General features: G+C 32.1%; 2 protein-coding genes across 3 annotated transcripts in view; one reads left to right on the top strand and one right to left on the bottom strand.

Annotated features, from left to right (window-relative positions):
- The window catches only part of LOC147908261 (uncharacterized), a 342,006-nt gene that overhangs the window by 210,073 nt on the left and 110,722 nt on the right, over positions 1–21,211 (bottom strand). The window lies entirely within an intron of this gene.
- LOC105153655 (dipeptidase 1) overlaps positions 1–21,211 on the top strand; it is a 173,955-nt gene that overhangs the window by 81,516 nt on the left and 71,228 nt on the right. Inside the window, exons 4-5 of the mRNA XM_087410256.1 lie at positions 14,129–14,409; positions 15,993–16,149. Coding sequence (XP_087266382.1) covers positions 14,129–14,409; positions 15,993–16,149 — 438 coding nt within the window. The remainder of the gene's footprint in view (positions 1–14,128; positions 14,410–15,992; positions 16,150–21,211) is intronic.

Here is a 21,211-nt window from a genome sequence, read left to right as displayed (position 1 = left end):
TTCGAACGACTGACTCTCCCTACCTGTCGCGATATCAGATTATCGTGACGTCCGCGTGATTTCATCTCGCGCATCATTGCACCGCCACCGCCTCGCCACCACGCCTTTATGGTCGACAAATTAATTACGAGAAATAAATCGGAACGTCACGCTGGGGAAGTAATCGATCCATGAGAGTAAGGCAGATCAGGAATTACGCCACGCTGTCGGCGAAGCGACTGCCGATAATGTTTTATGCATCATTCATCCACGACGCTGAAGAAGCGGAAGAGACGGATCAGACGCGATTAATTTCTCGCTCATCCAAGTTTTATCCTTCGGAATTCTATCCCTGTTGCACACCAATATGCTTCACGCGGAGAAAGAATTTGTGCACATTTTTTTAAAATAACGTCTCACCGATATTGTACACTCAGTGACAACGATGTTGTGACAAACGCAATCTCATCGATGCATCACTGTTGTAAAATCATGAATTATACGTTACGCGATTTTACGTCACGTTCCAATGCTCGATATCTTATATGGCAAACGCATTATATTCAATCAAACGATTTTCAACCCTTAAACGCCTTATCGGTATGGCATAGCTTTTTTTTCCAATGCTTTTTCCAGCTTTTCTTTTTCTAATGTTTTTTAGTGCTTTTTTAATTATTTGTAACTTTTTCATTAATAAAAATACATGCACAAATAGGAAAACATCTAAAAATTTAACTAAATATTCATAAATCTGAAAATAATTTTATTCATCAAAATAATTATGTTAATTATGTAAAACGCTGAAATTGATTGCGAAAATATCAAAATTTTTTTATAAAATTACTCTCATCATGCTTGAGTTTTTTTACATAATTATTTTGACAATCCAATAAAATTTTCTGCTTTGTATTTACCTAAATTTTTATATACTTCAATAAAATCGTTGTTTTCATATGCATTTGCTTGATTCTGTATATTCTTCAATGTTTGACGTTTTAATTAAAAACAAATTTTATCGTATGTTCATTTTTGTGAAAGATATAACCAATTAAATTGAATAAACATATGTTGCTCCCGAAATGTGATACTTAAGAATTAATTATTACGGCATGTTTAACTTCTGTTATAGCGAACTATGTGCGAAATGACGAAAAAATACATATAAAAACAGATTGTAAAGCTCTTATTTTATAATATTGAAATAAAAACAGAGATTATTGTTTCACGCTTTGCATACATTTATACTACTGATGATTAAAATAATATTAATGATATAAATATGAAAAAACCGAGTTTTTTCTGCATGCACTTCGCTACATCAGTACTCTCATAAAATTACACCATTGTAAAGAAAATAAACGTAATAAAAATGTCTAGTATCACTTAACTGATTATGAACTTTGTTAATTTAAAAAAAAAAGTTTTTAATGTACATAAAAACAACTTCAATTCTCTCAATAAATGATATGTAATTTATGCTCATTTCTATCAATGTATATTAACTTTAATCTTAGTTTAACTTACTTTTTATCTTTTTTTACTTCTAAGAATTAAAAAAGAGTAAAGAGTAAGTTAAACCAAGATTAAAGTTAATTTACATTGGTAGAAATGGACATTAAACCGTTTTTATAATCAAATTATACTTCAATAATTCTAAACGAGATAAAATTATATTAATCATTTCAGAATATCTTTATTACTGCTTTACTTTATGCAGAAATCTTTCGATTATCGTATATAAAAAGACGTCAATGTTAATTAGCTACGTGTTGGCGAAATTTAAAATTGAGTATAAGGAATTATAGCGCATATGAATTGAAATATCTCACCTAAACATTTTTAAGAAAAAGGAAGACCTAGACAATAGAGCCGGACGAGATTAGGAAATCGGAGCTCGGTAATGTTTTATGCATTTCTCATTGTCGATTCGAGAGAGCGGAAAAAACAACGTGATGGCCAAGAATACTTTAGGGCAGTGCGAAGTTAACTCTCATTCGTAGAGAGACTAAAGTTTCCTCTTTTTCGAGACAAGGAAAAAAACGATCCATAATTTCGTAAAAGTTATAGTCCAATCGAGAGACAAGAAAAATATGGAAATTCATGCACGACAGACTCAACCATGACGTAACAACAGAGACAATAAAGAGCAGACGAGAACGTCGTAGAGCGCGCGAAAATATTACCGTATTCATAGAATTTAAGGAAAAATTATATGCGCTTTCCTCGTGTATTCATTCTTCCACATTTTTGTAGTTCGTCTCTGTATCCTGTAACGATAATTTTCTTAATATGTTTCTTGATTCAAAAATTATTTAAAAATTGTTTAATTTATTATATTCAGCACTGAAATATACCTATCAATATTCTGAATTTAACCTTCTAATGATAAAGTAATTTTCAGAATGTATCAATCTATGTTAGATATCGAAATAATAATATTTTGTTATTTTTAATTTCTGTATGTGTTAAAATTTAAATCAATCCATTTCTATGCTTGGATTTCTTACAATTAATCTAACAGTGTAGAAACGGATTAAATCCTTAGTATATTTTATTATGCTGTTAAGTAAAATAAAATATGTACTTTATAATTCGAAAAACATTTTTCAAAATATTTCACTTTTACATTTTTACACAGATTAAATCAACGTACAACGGCTTTTTAACGTGCACCGAATATTTATTATTATTTTCCAGTCCAAGCAAAAAATATACAAGTTACTAACGGACTTTAAATAATTGCAGTAAAGCAAAAAACACTTTGATTGATGAAGCCATGAAGTTACATTTGACCCCGACCTTATCATTAGAGGGTTAAGAATATAAATCACATTACAGATTACTAACGGGGACAGAAATACGTCGCGTGTTGCCTCCGGCCATGTAGATTTCTCTCGCTTCACCACTGATGCCACAAATGCCATTTAGTTTCGCCGTTGCGACGCCGAGGAGAATCGCTGCGAGAAACTTTTTCCTGAAAACCGCGAAAATCGATTGTCTTGCACGCACACGGTGGCCACGAAGGAAAACAACACCTCGGACAGACACGAAGGAATAAACCATGAATCGCGTTTCAATTTTTCAAGACGAGACCAGCTCTCGGAAGATTTTGCAAAGATGCATGAGGCATCGTGTATTGTATGTCATTGCGAAAATGACAAGCGCGAGAACTTCGGTGAAATTTATCGCCAGGATAGGGGAAATGGGCCAAGGCGAGAAGAAAAGATCTCACCGGTCGGTACACAAAAGCGTGAAGCGCGCAAATTTAATGGAACGGCTCGAGTGATATCAAAGTTGTTACACACACCGTATACGAAAAATCGTCTGCTCTTCTCAAATTTTATTATGGATCTTCTGAAATTATTTTCCTCGATGAAACATTAATTAAACGCCACTTTTTGAAACGTACAAATTTGCAAAATTCGTTAATTGTTATGTTGAAATAATGATTACGGCATGAAATGCTTGTGATTAAATTATATTTATTGTGGATAAATTTATTGAAATGCCGCATGCAACATTGTTTAATTATTGCAAAGTTACATTTGACAATAAAACAACGCTGTTATTTACAAAACATATATTATTATTGCGATATTTCCTATGTAATATTAATATTATCTTTTCCTTTATATTAACTACACTTTTTAATAAAAAATAAGTCAATAATGCAAGCCAATGTAAGCCGACATTGGACGGTAATGTGTAATACTTTTGTGTATTATTAATAATAATTGACAATTACAGATGTTTTGACCATTTTGGTCATCTTCAGTGTAATAAATTTGGTCATCTTTAGTATAACAAATAAATAGTAACAAATTTCAATAAACATTACATTAAATTTTGATATAATATAAATGAGGCACTTTGTAAAACCAAAGATATATCGCGAGTATAAGGCCAGAAATAATCGTTCATGGATCAAATCTTCGTCTATTGTATTTGGCAGAACACAATTTAACTATAATTTTAACAATATAAATAATCGCAAATAAAACTATCACAAATATAACTAAATAATATTAACTAATGTTTAAAAATATTATGTCACCTTTTTTTCTACTCAAAAGATTTCTATTGTCATGTTTGATAAAAATCTCTCTGACAAAAATTATATAAAATCCTAGATCTTATAAACATGGATATGCCTTATGGCTATAATCAAGGAACCGAGTTGACAGAACGAGAAAGTATATCTTCTATCCTTTTATGAGAATGAGACTATTGCGCAAACTCGGATGTAATGTCATATAAATATGTATAAACTTCAATTATGTTTTATTACATTTTAAAACATAATTGTTCATTAAGATATATTTACGAATAAAAGGAAATATTATCATTCTTCCTCCAATATACATCACATCGTCTTATCATTTTTGCAAGACTTCGTAAATTATAACTCATCAATTAAAATGCCATTGCTTTGTTGAAATTGTTGGTCATTTCTCTTATGTCATTTCGAACATACGTGTACATATATTTGGTACAACGAACGATAGAAAATACAACGCATTTATTGTCTCTTTCTATCTAACGGGAAAGACGTATCCATATGTATAAGATCTACACTGAAAAAAAAGATTGGCTGAAAATAGCATAGAATTTTTAATTGATTATAGCAGCTGATTTTTGATTACGTTAGCCTATCGAAATCCTATATTGACATATTTGCTAGCGCAACCAAAAATTGGCTGCTGCAACCAAAAATTGACTGTTGCGGTCAATTAAAAATATTATGCGATATTTTAATTTACAGCAGCAGTCAATATTTTCTTTCAGTGTATGTATAAAATATTTCGAATAAATCGCGCAGAATAATAAACAAATAAATTATTGCAAACTAAACAAAAATTAAAACTTTTATCTTCACGAATATCATAAAATTCATAAAAGCGTTCAATTGTCTCGACGACATGAGAGTCGGAATAAAATTTTAATCGGATTATGAAAACGGCAGACAAACGAAACAAGAAACATCGCGCAAACGAAGCTCTGCGCGCGACATAATCGTGTCGGGGAAAGTGTTGTAATGTTTGAAAGTTAATTCAACAATGCCCGTTATTTTGTTTCGCTTGCGAGAGGATATCGAAGGCCGAAGTTTCAATTTAGATGCTGAGGAGAACTCGCTTGGAATTTCCGGAAAAGCTCGCGGCGCATTAAATTATTTAATTCCAATAAGAGATGGCTCCTTTCGACGAGCTTCGTTTTACAAAGGCGACCCATTCGTCCGCCTTGCTGGTTTTCGTTCGCCGTTCGCTTCCGTTCTTTTCGCACCGTCGGTCGTATAATTGTTAATTAACTAAAAGCATCGGGAAAACCCCTAAGTTCTCATCATTAACGAAAGTGATCTAAAGACAAACGAGAGTCAATATGTATTTATGCTACAAAATGCGTATAATTAAAAAAAAAAACTTTTATCATACGTTTATTGATAAAAACTTGTACTAAATATGCAAAAATATGTCAAAAATAGAGATTTGAGGACTAACTGCACAATATTATTAAAATGATTATTGATATAAACTGAAACCTTCTGGCCAAAATCTGTAACATAATTATTGACGCTGGATCTAAAGACCAATTTAATTTATGTAAATCAGAAGGCATTAATTATTTCGAGGAATCAAAATGACATAAACGTATAAAAAAATAAATAGATATAAGAATAAATAAGTATATTTTAATAAGAATAAAATTTGCAGATATATTATATAGAAAACTCTGAATTGGCATTTTTGATAAAGAAATTTATTTTATAATTGTGTAAAAAAGATAGAAAGAAGATTTACATGAGCCAAGTTAATTAATAATGCAAATTCACAATGTAATTATTGCGTATATTCACCAATAATTACATTTTGTTAACATGGTTATCATAGTCATCACCTCTACTAAGATCTCGCCTTCTATTGATTGATTTTAAACATTATGAACTTTTTAGATTGATTTCAACTAATTTAACACGACGGATTTAATTATTTTAAATACTCGACTAGTAGTTGGACTGCAAAGGAAGATTCGATCCAAATTAATCGACTCCAAATTAGTCAAAAAAAAGCCTTGAAATATGGATTTGATGCATCCCAATATAATCCATAAAATAATCCATAAGAATGTTATTCTACATTACAATACGAATATATCAAAACAAATGTAGACTATCTAGCTAGTTCTCGTCTGTCTCTCGTGACAAGAACGTAAATTATTGTCCGGCCATTCGACAGACGAGATATCGCCATTTTCCGGCTAGACAAAAGCTCTTTCTCCCCATTTCACTCCCCTTCCTGCTCTTTCTGCATTAGTATTTGCGCCAATTGCGGCGCGCGTACTCATTACTCAAAACAAAATGTGCGAATTTGCGTGTGGCGAGCGCAACGGCTCGCGAGAACAAAGGTCATCCTTAATTCCGACTAAATGTCCCGTATGTTAGCGCATCTCCGCCTCGACGTCGACATTCGGACCGTCGAAATGGCGTAAATTCATTAAGTCTAATCCGGCGCGAATCTAAACCACGCATGCGGCTGTCGTTAGATAATCCTCCCGTAACGTGTTGTCACACGCAGAAAATTTACATTTAACGAGCGGCTTATACAATTGAAGACAGAATGGCGAAATTAACGTAGGGGTACCGACCGGTAGGGATTAAAAGAGTCAGAGGAATACGTACGCGTTGCGAGGCAGCGAGAAATGGTAATAAACGAGCGGTATTTGTCCGTCGTGACAAGCGTATTGATAATTTCGAAACGCATAATTCAGAACACAATCATTACGATAATTATAATATTTCCTTTTAATCAGCTTACATAAAATGACGTTAATAATGACATCTCGATCCCGGCGGGAAAGAATCGGAATTTTCTTCTTAAATAATATTGTTTAACATCTAGAAAATTGCCTCTTTTTACGGTTCATTCGTCCGATTCATCGTTAAGCGCACCACCACTCGATTAAGCTAATTAACAAAAAAGCGGTGCTGCGTTCATTGCAAAATAAATACACTACAAACTTTTTTATGCATGATATGAAAGAGGGCATATACTGATTCTTCGATTATAAGCCTCTATACAGTCTATAGAATTCTGCTACTGACACTTTAACTGTAAGATATATATGAATATACATATAGTTATGTGATATATTATAACTTTATATATAACTTTATTTTTCATTCTTAATACACCGTTAAATTCATAATAAATAATTAAATTATACCCACACACAATTTGAGTTATTTTTAATCATTTCTATAGATCGTCACCTATTCAATACATGTCGTTAACCCTTCATCGACAATGTTGAACTCTAACAGTCAGTTTTCTTATTATAAAGTAGATAAATCTGTAAAAAATAAGTTAAAATGTAATGCACTTCTATAATAATAAAAACTCATTGAAATTTTTTTATCATTCTTATACAAATGTAAGAATTCTTTCAAATTTTTATTCAGGAATAATATAATATATAAGAATCTGTACTGAAGTTTGAAGATCCAGATTGCAGCAAAAAATGGAAATCTCACATTGTCGATGGAGAAGTTAATTTAACTTTAAAACAATAAAATTAAACAATTTAACTAAAAATTAAATATTAAAATTTAACTAAAAATTAATATTAAATTTAACAGAAATTTCGATTATTATTTACTATTAAATATGCATAACAATGTGAATATTGATTACTTTAAATAAAAGTAATTTAACCACGGAAATGGATTAATTTATATTTTGATATACATGGAAGTTAAAAATAACAAAATTTCTTATTTTTAACTAACCGGATTGAATTGTCATTACTCTTTTGTCAAGCTTTAAAAAAGACGAAGACGGATCGTTCGATGAAAGACCTCATGTTTAAGGATGTGATAATTAAGAGGAAAAGTAAGAAGAAATTGAAACGCCAACACGTCGAAAAAGTGAGTAGAAGTACAAGAGAAAAGGAGGAGAAAGCAAAGGACAGGAACAAGACGGACTAATTTCTCAGCAGCGCGGATCGTTAATCGCACTGGAATTAAGAGAACGAGGAGACAGCCGAGATAAAGACAAGAAGAGGAGTGAAAGGAGAAGGGGACACAAGGGGGTACCGTAGTCTCGAATGCCACCTGCTCTTTAGGCCAGCCCTCACCGCTCTCGTTTCGTCCCCGACTACCCTTCTGGCACGGCTTTATACGAACCTCCCCGCGGCGGTCTTTGAATTCACGTCGAGGAGAAATTTATACGAAAACTTGACAATGCTCTCGCACGCGGTGTCGTTCTGGTCCCGCCGTCTTTCAAGTCTCCTTTCCTCGCCTATTACTTCCGTACACGCACAAATGCAGAGGGATGGAAAGTGTCTTTAGCCTAGTACAGAGAGGTATAGTGTTTGACGTGCGGCTTTAAACCGGACACACGACCGCGACTGTGAATTACATTCGTTATTGAAGTTTCCCGTGCCTCTTTCCCCTCCCCCGACATCCACTTGATCCTCTTGACACCGCAATGGCGCGCTATTAACGACGAGTAAACTCCGCGAGGACTTTACAGCTTAAAACTTACCATCTATTCTTGCGGTCGTGTCCCACTTGTCCGATTTCCGAAATTATGAACGGCGAGATAAGCGTTCTCCAAACTCGCGTGGCTTTTATCTCCCCGTCGTTATAGCGAGACATAAAATTTGGCGCACTTCAAGAAGCTCGAAGGAGGACACCCTGTTACGAGAGTTTGGCGAGAAACCTCGTTACGGGACTTATTTAACGAGAATGCATCTCCTAAAGAAGACTTTAAAGTCGCTTGTCCGACAAGTTCTTGATGTATCTTTCGCGAATCTTCTCTTTTTCTCTTTCGTTTTTTTAAAGGAAAGAAAATGTGGCTGTATCGATATTACATTGCATTACATTCTCTGATGATTTTTATTTCTCTTTTTTTTCTTCTCTATACGAATTTTTATATTAAATAGAAATATGTTAAATTAATTACATTAAATTTAACTTTATTAAATTTAATTATATTAAATTGTTAAATTTAATAAATATTTAATAATATAAATCCTTACGATATTATCCTGGATATTTCATGTCCGACCGAGTTTTATTCGTGTAAATTTCTCGCAAGTTCAACAAATTAAATTATATACTACATTTTATCATTTTCCATTTGTTCTAGAAAGTTTAAAATATGTTTGCGAATTTTTAAGAATTTTTAAAAATCATTTTAAATATGTAAAAAAAAATGGATGAATTCAAGATGTCCAGACTGATATATTTTGTGTTTGATATCGTAAAGGTTAATTATAACAAATTTAATAAAATTATTTTAAAAAATTTATACATCTATGTCTCAACCTATTTTTATTCTTTTTTTTAGATTAATCTATCCCTTTTGTAACTATTCGCTGCATTATTATTTAGAAATTTGCCTGTATATGAAAGGATATGTGATGTATCTATTGCGAGTGTCCGCAGTATGATGAGCTCAGGTGGGTTCGCTAAACCCAAATGACTATACGGATCAGTTATGCTTGCGGGATTATTCGTATTTTCTTCATATTATGGTTAGCTTATACATGTATGAAAAGAAAAGATATCGATCGAAATATCATCACTAGACACGTCTCAAATGTTTCCTTTTCTCGTTCGAAAACAAAAACCGATAATAAAAGAAATACTCAAATGCTGATATACGCAGCCAATGTTTTAGAAATATGTATCACAATTTAAATTAAAATACATATAGAAACGTCTTCATTTAGTATCTTTTTATATTTCGATTATCAAAAAACTTTATATTTGTTTAAATAATAATTCCTATGTACATGCTATTTAGTAATTTTTAATGATTTTACATTAGAGAGCAGCTTTATTTTTGCACTTAAAATAGCGAATTACACATACCACTTTTCAAAGAGCAAAGACGAAGATAGGCACTCGTCACAGGCGGATCAAAGCCGATGTCCTTTACAGCAGTTAATACGTTTACGAGCTTCTTAGTTCCATTAACTAGACACAAGAAGGAATCAACGATGGCGTTCACCTCCAGGTTTCCCGTCGTGTACCCAAAGAGCCAACTACGAATCTCACACTTCACGTCTCCTTGAGAAGTCGGGTTCGGACTTAATCGCGTAAGAACACGTCAGATGCGAAAGGACTTCCATTATAGTTTTAGAGTAGGTACTACGAGCTGTATAGAGCAGAACGGCACGACTGTATGAGTATAGGATAACAAGCGGATACACGTGATATTTTACGTCATATTTTACAATTGCAAAAAAGAACACACAGCTAGGCATTATTTTTCAAGTATGGAAATTTCGAAATCTTTTATTTATATTATATATCACTTTTATTATTTTGTCGAGTTTCTCGCACATCAATGTACCTAAAAAAATATTGTCGAAAAAAATCAAAATTCCAACAAATACCGAAAAAAATATCCCAAACTTACACTTTAACACGGAAAATAATATCTCATGTGCAAATTATATGTAAATTTTCTGACAATAATCAACACAATAAATAACAATTTTTATTTTAATTTCTTATTATTTCTCATATTCTTTGTAGAACAAAAAAAATTTTTTAATTAAAAAAATGTATAACATAAACTTTTTCTTTCTTTCTTATATTCGTCAAAAAGTTCTAACGTTAAATAACATTTTATACTATTTTCAAAAAATAAAATAAAATCTTTAAATATTTTCAAAGTTTATGATATAAAGAAAATGATATTTGGAGAGACATGGTCTGTTACGCTAATAAAAGAAATTTCATTTTAAGAAAAATGAAAATGAGTCAGAACGTTACATCTTCTGTGTTTTGTATCTGCATAACCGCCTTATGTGTCGTTCCATTTTTAAACGCGCTAAATTAACACTTAATTAATACGTTTACGCTCGCGGTAAAAACTTTTAGTATGGTTATAAAAGTACGTTGAATTCGCTTTTTCGTTAAATTCTGGAGGAGCAGCGCTAAAAGGTGGTCACCTATTATTATTATCACGAGTGATAATAATCGTCTTTACGTAACCTGCGTGGCAAAATATGAATTAATTTGTCGGCGATTGCTCGCATGAAAAAAAATCGAAAACTCGGAATTGTTCTCTTTATTTCGCCATTAAACTGTTGGAAAAAAATGTGTTCGATTTTAAAGATTACTTTCAATTTTATCCTTTACATTGATATTTAATAAATAAAGTGAAATTCGTTTATTTTTGTATTTAGAAAATGAAAGAAGAAAACAAATTGTAATTACTAGACTTAATTTTAAACAATGAATTACGAGTATTATCAGGAGAATCTTTTTTCTCTCTTTCTCTATCTCTCTCTCTCTCTCTCTCAGTTATATGCACGGAAACGTGTGTCCATAGCTTTCATTTTCATTACCTCCAGGCAGCTATTAATTACTTATAGTATCGATAATCGATTCTCACCGAGCAGAGTCGTGAATAAGAAAACGGAGAAACGGCTAAAAATGAGAATAGCGTTCGCTGTTTCGCGCTTCGATAACGCATAGCATTTTTTTCGCGCGATAATACCGACGATAACTTTTACGATTTAGCTCGTTGATTCTGTCAGCTTCATCCGGCGTTCATCGCCCTCGTTTGAGCTTCTTCCATCGCGTGCAAGCATCTCGCGAAACTTTGTATTCTTCGCATTATTGTATCCCATAAATACGCTAAATAGAACAGCTATGTATAGAAAAGGACATGCATGAGATATTAAGTTTCGCCGAAAGAATCGGAAGCGGCGTAAATACTCGCTATACCTTTTAAAAATTCTTTGTATCTTTCCAATTATTTTTTACCTTTTTTATCTGCGATTAACGAGATTATCTTCAATTCCGGTTTTCAATTATTCTTTTCGATTATTATTATTTGATTCTGTTTTTAATTGTGTTGAATATCTCGTTGAAAGCTCGCAATTTATTACGGTTTCCTTAACTATCTTAATCAAGAATAATTAAAATGCTTAAAATTTAATATATTAAATTCTCTGTTTAAAGAATGCTCATTAGCATCAATAACATTAAATTGTTTGTGAATTTAATTAGTGATATTACGTACTCCAGCTTCAGTTCAGGATTGTATTTCAACACCAACAACAAATAATCGGCGCGTAGTTTGTTTGAACTGGAATTCGTCCAAATTCACACAAAAATATTATTAGACATAAAGACTCGCTTTGAATGAATATGACTCCTTTGCTTATTTTTATTAATGTATTATATATGAAAATGTTGACGTATACAAATTAAGGTTTACGCAAACAACTGGAAAAGTTATGGAAAGTTATGGAAAGTTCTCTTATCATTGATGGTATCAATCAATTGTCTCAACGAGGATCCGCGATTTTATTTGATTTGTATAACCGTGTGAAATTTGATGGGTATCACGAGTTATTGCGAAGAGGTGTATACATGAAAGTTATGACTTGGTGAGTTGTTTACGACTGTGTAACTGTAGAAACTGGGAAAATTCCCAGAGGCTCGCCAAGTATCCCAATACCTTTCGCGACTGTGTAGACTGTGTTCTACAGTCTACACGACTACACTATGTGCTATACATATACGCGCGGAAAATCCGTAGCCAGGCGTTAACGTGTTTTATGGTGGCCGAAAGGAGGGCGAACAAAAGTTTACCGCGCGTTGCCTGCAGAGCGTCGCAGTGACGCCGCGGAGGAGAGTCCTCCTTTCATCCAACACCCTCCTTCGAGGCTATACTTCCGTCCACGGGTAGTTGTATTTTTCCGCGGACAGGTTACAGCCGCCGTGCCGACCGTTTCCACTGCATGCGCCACTATAACGTAATGCACTTTCTGAGAGACACTTAAATAGTCGTTAACACGCGCGATTGTCTAACTTCGCCCGGATACGTTTCGCTCGCGTCGGAAAGTCTCGCACGTGTGTGAAATGACAGAATTTATATCCCTCTGCTATATAGCTACGAAACTCATTACAGTATCTGAAAAATTTGGAACAATTTTGCGAATATCGTTTACACCGAGAACAAAAAATTGTTGCAATTATAATAACAATTTAGCTATAATTTATAATCATTTTTGGGACCAATTATATATCTTGTATAGAACTACAAATAATTATTATTAACATTGTACACTAACATTGTAGTATAGCAGTAATAAAAATGGAGCTTCTAACTATATTGTGTGATTATAATTGTGTGATAAAATAATCACAAATATCCAATACTTTTCTTTTTGTATACAAACATAACGTTGCACCGTGGAACTGCAGTAAGATCAATATGTAGCAAAAAATTTTCATCCAATATATTTGATCGTATATTAATCAAAAGAAGCGCAATTTGTTTTCAATGCATTACGAGAATGTCAAAATATGTTATTAATTCTTAATGCAATATATAAAAACGTATCTTAAATTACAATTTTAAAAGATAAAATATTTCATCATATTAATACGTTTGAATATGTTTAATTAAAATCTTTTGCCAATACTCGGTCGGTTTATTTTAATTATTAAAATATATTGTGACTTCAGTTAACTAGAAAAATATTAACCTTCTGCAATGTCGCTTATAATGCACGAAATTACAGACAAGTAATTATATATTTCCAAACGTATGCGTTTACATCTGAATATCAGCGTGTAATCTCCGCCACGGCTATTAACCAGATTAATTAATTTACTAGGCAAATATCTCGATATACTGAACTGACTCAAATATTCTATCTGCATGAATGAGATCTGTTTCGCAAACTTAGTCACTGTTTGAACATCAACCAAACTGACGAAAAAACTACCTACAAAATAGATGTGCGTATTATCAGATATCCTAATAGTTTAATAGTCTAAAATAATTTACTGAAAAATTGATAAAAATAAATTTTGAAATTTCAGACTCAAAAACGTATTATTTAAGAAATCTGTACTAATAATTTCAGAAAATTTTTTGAAAAATATTACAAAACCGCTCTCTAATATAAACTAAACAAATATATCTAATATTTCTTTTACGCTTGTTAAAGAACCTAATATTCAGCAAACGAGCTGATATCAAAATAATGATAAATAACGTCAGCTTATAATCTCTATTCCTTATAACAATTTCCTCTGCAACGAAATTAATAATTCAACGAGATCAATAATAGAAAAGTAAGCAGAATGTCATACAATTTTGGATTTCTTTTCTTTCAGACCACGTGCCTAACAGAACTGCCAGACGTGGCGCCTTGCAACGGCACCGTGCGATTACCGCCACCGTGCGAGGACTCGCCTAGCAGCGGCAGCAGCAAGGATCGCAGAGACGAGAGTCCTCGCAGGAGATGTCGGGTGTTGGCGCCTGTCCTGCTCTTAATGGTCGTCCTGCTCCTCGGAGGCCTCTGTCTACCGTTTCTACTACAATCCGCGCCTGCCACGCACCAGCAGAGGCTGGACGTGATCAGGAGGATTCTCACTGAAGTGCCTCTGATCGACGGGTAAGCGTTTTTATTACCGAATTGACGATAAAACGTACCGTTGGCCAAAATAAAAATATGTATATACAATATTTTTAATATACAAAGGCATTTGAAAAATAATACAAATTGAATTGCCTATTATATGGTCTTGTTTTCAGAGTATATGATCTCACTAATATAATTATTACAGCAAGTAATTATTACAACCTATCATATATTACATTACATAATCATATGGATATAATCCCCAGATACTCGAAATCGAATAAATCCTATTTCGATTCTATCTTGCTTATTAATCTCAAGTAACATTGCAATATGCAGACCAATATATATATTTCGAACATATTATTCAAGTATATAATTTCATGATTGTGATATTTAAATAGAAAACATATCTCATCGCTACAAGACATTACAAAGATTATATAAGATTGTATCATTATAAAATTCAGCTCGTTATTATAATAACAAAAAAATTTAATTCAAAAACTAAAAACGCGAACAGATGATGCAGATGTTAAAAATAGAAATAAGTATCTTATTAAGTATCTATATAAATTATATACTAAAAATATTAAAAAAGCGAAATAAGTTTCAATTATAATCTTCGTCAGTCATAAATATTAAAGAAAAAATTACATACCATTTTTAAGCTGATAAACATTATTTGTTCATCCTATAATGGATATAGATTCCGATTATCTATTTCACAACTTCGTTAGATAGACAAAATAAAATATTATACAATTATGATTCATATTAGACAGACGTCTAAATAAATTAATTAATTATGAGAAATAATATTCGATTTCAAAGCGAATCTTAATGCTTAAATATTTCAGAATGAACTTTACATATCCAATACTGTAAAAAACATACCGAAATCTTTTTCAGTTTTAAAACACAGTCATGAATAGAACTAGAGTATTTAATTGTATCTCAATATAATTGACAAGCAATTTAATAATTTTTGATACTCGTAAGTATCTTAGAAGAATATTAATAATTTTATGCTATTATAACATTTTAAAAATTGTAAATAATTTATTACAAAAAATATTACCTCAGCCAGAATTCAAACCACCCAGATCTCTCGTATTCCGTGCAAGCGTTTTCCTAATTCGACCGAGACTTCGGCAATATTTGTCACAATAAAATATTATAATTTGCAGAAGAGATAACATCTATAATATTTTAATAAAATTTTAGTAAAATTTTAGATATAAAAGAATTTTAAATAAAACAATTTCGTATTATTTTACTCGATCAGTATAGGAGTTGTAAAATTTTAGATTATTATATAAATATGCATATATAACATACAGACAGCATATCATAAATTTTCAAGTTAATAAATCCTACTGCTGAGTATCGCAACACTAGAAAAAGAGTTTGATTGCATTAATTAAAATTCTAACTGAAAATGAGCAAATTAAAATTTTCTAGTTGAATCTATTATAAATCTGGTTAGATAATCAGAATTCTGATATGATCAGAATCTCCTGATTCTTGCATTTTCAACCAGAAATGTTTCTTAATAAAAATATTATACATGTTGCACGTAATATTCTGTTAAAACTCATATTTCCAATTTGCAGGCACAACGATTTGCCCTGGAACGTCAGAAAGTTCGTACACAATCAACTTGGCGAAGTCAACCTGAGCAGTGATCTCGGTAGGGTTGACCCATGGGCCAGATCAGACTGGAGTCACACGGACATCCCTAGATTACGCGCTGGCCTCGTCGGTGCACAGGTAAATTCAACATGGCATTCATTAGGTTGCTCTCCGCCGTTTCTCTCCGTTAGCTGTTATTTCCGTCCCGCTTTTTTGGCAGAAGCGCACCATCTGTTCCTGCATTTTAGTATCTTCTCGCAATTTCTATGTTAATTCATGTTACGTCACACATTCATGGATCGAAAACACATTATTTTATCAAAAACCAAAGCAACAGAAATTCAATTTTCTTTATTAATCACATGATTGTAAAATCTTTTATTTACCACTATAGAGGATACTAAAATGTCGGAATAAATAAACATTTTCGCTGACAAATCAGATTCAAAATATTGACCTTGCTAAGAAAAAATCGTTTCGTTTAAATAAGCCTTGATTCTTTTATATCATGATAAAAAGATTAATGTCAACTCGCTGCAAAGTTTTCAACAGGCAAAAATTATTTAGGTGCAACGAATTTAGGATCTGTACTAAGAATGATATTGAATTGCGAGCAATTAGATATCAAAGGAAGCAATCCAACTTAACAAAGACGCTCGCCGCGGCGATTTCCGAATATGACAGGCTAACTTTACCGAAGAGACTTGTCATTGGCAATAGAAACGGGCAATTCCAATTGGACCCATACGTAAAAGCCTCCAATTATCGAAATATATTATTCGAATGGAATAACTATGTGCGCAACTGTAGTAAACAGCGTTGTTGCTAAAGCGCCTATACAGTTTCCGAACAATTCCAATTCATTATCGGTTCTATCTGTAGCTATTCGTTGTAACGGATCGGCATTGGCCGGCGCACTGCGTCTATAATTCTACTCGACTACGCGAGCGCGCGCAATCCAATCGGATCATGCCAAACGATGAGTCGAAATGCCTAACGATGATTTGCAAGCAAACTGCAAAACAGAAAATTTACTTGCCGTGCGATACTTGGCGTAATGTTGAGCAGCGATTAAGGGCATTGTATGAACTACTGTAGAAAGTTATCCAGTTCGATCGTGAATTCTTTGCCATATGTTCAAAGAAAAAGACAAATAACAATTATGTATAAAGATGACAAGTATATAAGTTTTATATTTATGCAGAATTAATATACATGGAAAGGATGATTTTATTGAAGTATCTAAAAATTTAGCTAAAGATACAGATCTAAGAAACTGAAAATTTTGTTGGAACTTCAAAATAATCATGTAGGTCGCTCAAACTGATTGCTAGACTGTCGAACTTCTTGCAACATTGCTCATCATTCTTGAAATTACTACATAATTACTTTGATGGTCCAATAGAATTATTTTCAGAAATGTATCTAGTTAAATTTTTAAATATTTAATTCTGCAAAATGGTTCTTTCTATGTACATAGTTCAATTATTTTACAGTTGTTGCAATTATAAAATAGTTTGTTATAATTAAAAAAGATGGCTTTAGAAGACGTGATCAATTTAAGTTGGCGTTATTAATCTTTTGTGAACATGTATGTGCAATATTATTAATGCTGCTGTATATTGACTATGTCATTTGGAGCGCTTCTTTAGTACATTCTACATATAAAACTTATATAGTTGTCATCACTATGTTTTCCTCTGAGTGTAATAACTCTTGACGACGAATCGAGTGTCGTAACAATATGATATAAATCATCGGTGAGATACGAACCGCTGACTTAATCGACCGCAAGTTTTCGCCGCTAAAAATCAGTTAAATGTCTATCTGAAAATCACTAAACCGCATTGATGTGTCATGTGATCTATCGCACACGCCATAAAAATCTTCGTGCGTGAGATGTTATTAAGAAAGACCTCTCGATAAATCCAAGACTCTCAACGTCTGGCCACACGTCGTTTCTCTCAATCGTCGGTCTTGTATCTCGATAAGTTACGATCGTCGAAGCGGGTCAACAAGTGAGCACTAACTCTTATCGGAACCAAGAATCCTACTTGTTCGATCCCGCCGTCTCTTGCCATCTTGCCGAGATATTGGCAATCGACAGATACAGACGGAGGAAGGAAGCATCATCTACTTCGAGCCTTCATCGCCGCGTCCATGAGGTGTCCCGAAAAAGATATATAACGACAACGAAAATTGATTCCCGGTATCGAGAAACACATTTTAGAAGCACTTTCCCGAAAAATTTCGCCAAAATCCGTGCACCTTCATTCCGATAAATTTTAGTAATTTTTAAATTGCTGAAAAATTTCATTTTCTTTTTTCAACAAATTTAACTTTAAAAATATATTACAAATTAAAAAACGATAATAATTTCTCGATTATATTTTCTCTATGAATTTTCTCTATCGATTGTTAGTTTATCTGATGAATGTGATTTAAAAAAAAGGACGAACCGTATATATGCAGTGATGTAGACGCCAATAATAGCCAATGTATAGAATCCATTGCGGTGTTTGAGCGATAGAAAATAAATTTCTTTGATCTCCAGCAATTACTTCATTTTTAATTTAATCTGGTAAATGATTACCTTTGAAAACTTCAATTAGCCGATAAACGTGGATATAGCCATATTATACCTTTGCGCGGGAAAAGATCAATTATCAAAAGAAATGTTATCTTCATTTATCACATTATTTTTCTTCAGACACACGTTGTCTTTTACTTTATTCTTAATAAAAAAAATCGCTATTAAGTACTATATTCAATAAACCACTATTAAAAAATCAGTATTTTATATAAAGTAAAACAGAATAATTTATTGTGATTATTATTATTATAGTTATATAATTCTCTTTTTTTTCATCTTATATTGTATACAACACCTATATAAAACAACAAAAAATTCAAAATCGAAAGAGATAGACGTTTTAAAGATATCTTTTAAAAAATATTTTTAAGACGTTTTATAAGTGTCTTTAATGTCCCATGTTTTTTTTTGCATATTGTCTGGGTGGTAAACGAGAAATGTTATTAAAAATGTGTATAAATATTTATTGTTAGTTTACTTTTCAGAGACTACATTAAAATATATTAAATTAATTAAAATAGAAGACTGCATATTCGCACAACACACTTTACCTTAATGTTAGTAACGAGTCAGTAATAGAAAACGCAAAACATTGATTATAATCGACAATAGATGATTTGATTGGCGAAATAATTACGTACATCTGTTTTAAATCATTTCGACGCAAAAATTAGATATTTCTGTTTGACAGTAAACGAGCACTAGAATATTTATTTCGCAAATAAGTTATTCATCAGATTGAAAAGAGCAATAAGCAATGTAGAAGCGAAACCATAAAGGCCCGTAAATGATCTAAATTAATCCGTTGCTATTATTGGCGTATTTCCGATGCTGCATAATTTATCTATATCGGAAAATTTCATGGATAAATGAAATGGCGTTTGTACCCGATTCGATATTTATAACCTGTTACTCGAGGCAACACGCTACAGTGTGTTAGTCCATAAATTTATATTCCCCCCGATGTAATTCGCGCGATCAAATACAGAGTATCCTTATTCTTTCTAGTCTGCTGTAATCCACATTAATCAGGCGACGACAAGGGGATAAAATAGAAGTGCAAACGAACACGCTCGAGATTATCGAGAGTGTGTGAAAATTTCACTCCAGTTTTACCGATTTACGTCAAATCCAATCTCCGGGCACAGTGCATTTATTACTGATCGTGAATCCTTTTAATCCTGACAATTTATTAATCGCGCCGACAGACAGACAAGTGGTAGACTGTCATTCTCCCAATGGTAGACGGATTTATCAGTCGACTCTTTTTATTATTAATTGACTGTTTAACGCTAAAGACGATCGAATTATTTGCAATCGTCTGTCAGCAACTCTCAGTATAATAAAATATTTAATATTGTTATATAAGAATGTATAAGAATGCGTCGGAAATTATCTATTTTTTTTCCCCTACAGACTGAAATCTAGTTGTTGAAACTATTTTTGTTTTATAAATGTTGTAATATCACACACAAAATTATTTTTTTATATAAATATATATACCTATATTTGCAAACAAATGCTAAGGTAACCAAATGGGAATGCTAATAAGAGTACTATAATTAGAATGCAAAATTACGATGTAAAAAAACATATACACAATACTTTAATGTCAATAATACATGTATACTTTATATTTTTTGGATGTGTCAGAACCAACATATTTTTTATTATTAAACAAAAATACTATATATTTTTATGTTTTGCAATGTAAAAAACTGTTGCGTTCACATATTTAAAAAATTAATACGGATATAAAATCGGATTTTTATATATTAATGATGTATATTTTAAAATACACCGTGCACACACATACAGAGAGATTATTTTTTTTTTACGAAGATATATTTTTAAAATATTCTCTCTGTACTTTACCAAATAAAATATTATTAAAGTTTAAGTATATCTTTCTGTTAGATAGAGAAAGAGAGAGAGAGAGAGAGAGAGAGAGAGAGAGAGAGAGAGAGAGAGAGAGAGAGAGAGAGAGAGAGAGAGAGAGAGAGCAAGCGTTTTTGGTCTTTTCGAGTCTTTTTTTATCTCTTTATATACAGTTATAATTAAAAGTTTAACACTTTAAAATTGTCAACGGTATTCTGTTAGAACTGCCGAAGATGTCATTTTATAATTTTTTATCTTTGCTTCGATTAAAAGTTATTTTACTTATTATATTTGTAAGGGAAAAATGAGGAGTATGGAATACTATTTTGTTTTATTGAAATAACTCAGTATATTTATGCGACGTGACTACTTTTTATATAAAATTAGCCATAAAATGATACCAATTATGGTATAGAAATTTTTTGAATATATAGAACGAACGTAATTTTAAAAACACTGAAGAAAAAAATAGTTATGGAATAAAAGTGAGAACATACTACCAACTAGAATATACAATAGTATAACTTTACACATGCTTTTCGTTATCAAATTTAATTCAATTTAATTAAATATCATTTGAAAGCACATTTAAACTAAATTGGAGTTACAAAATTAATATAAACATACTTCTCAAAATTACGTGAAGAGTACACATCTGTAAAACTGTCTGCTACTTGCAAAACTAAAATGTGCATAATTAGTATGTAGTACAACTTTACACGTTAGATA

This window comes from Acromyrmex echinatior, chromosome 10 (genome assembly GCF_024713525.1).
Source record: "Acromyrmex echinatior isolate Ae372 chromosome 10, ASM2471352v2, whole genome shotgun sequence".
NCBI lineage: Eukaryota > Metazoa > Arthropoda > Insecta > Hymenoptera > Formicidae > Acromyrmex > Acromyrmex echinatior.
The sequence above is the reverse complement of the archived record's forward strand: the minus strand, read 5'-3'. Positions and strand labels throughout refer to the sequence as shown.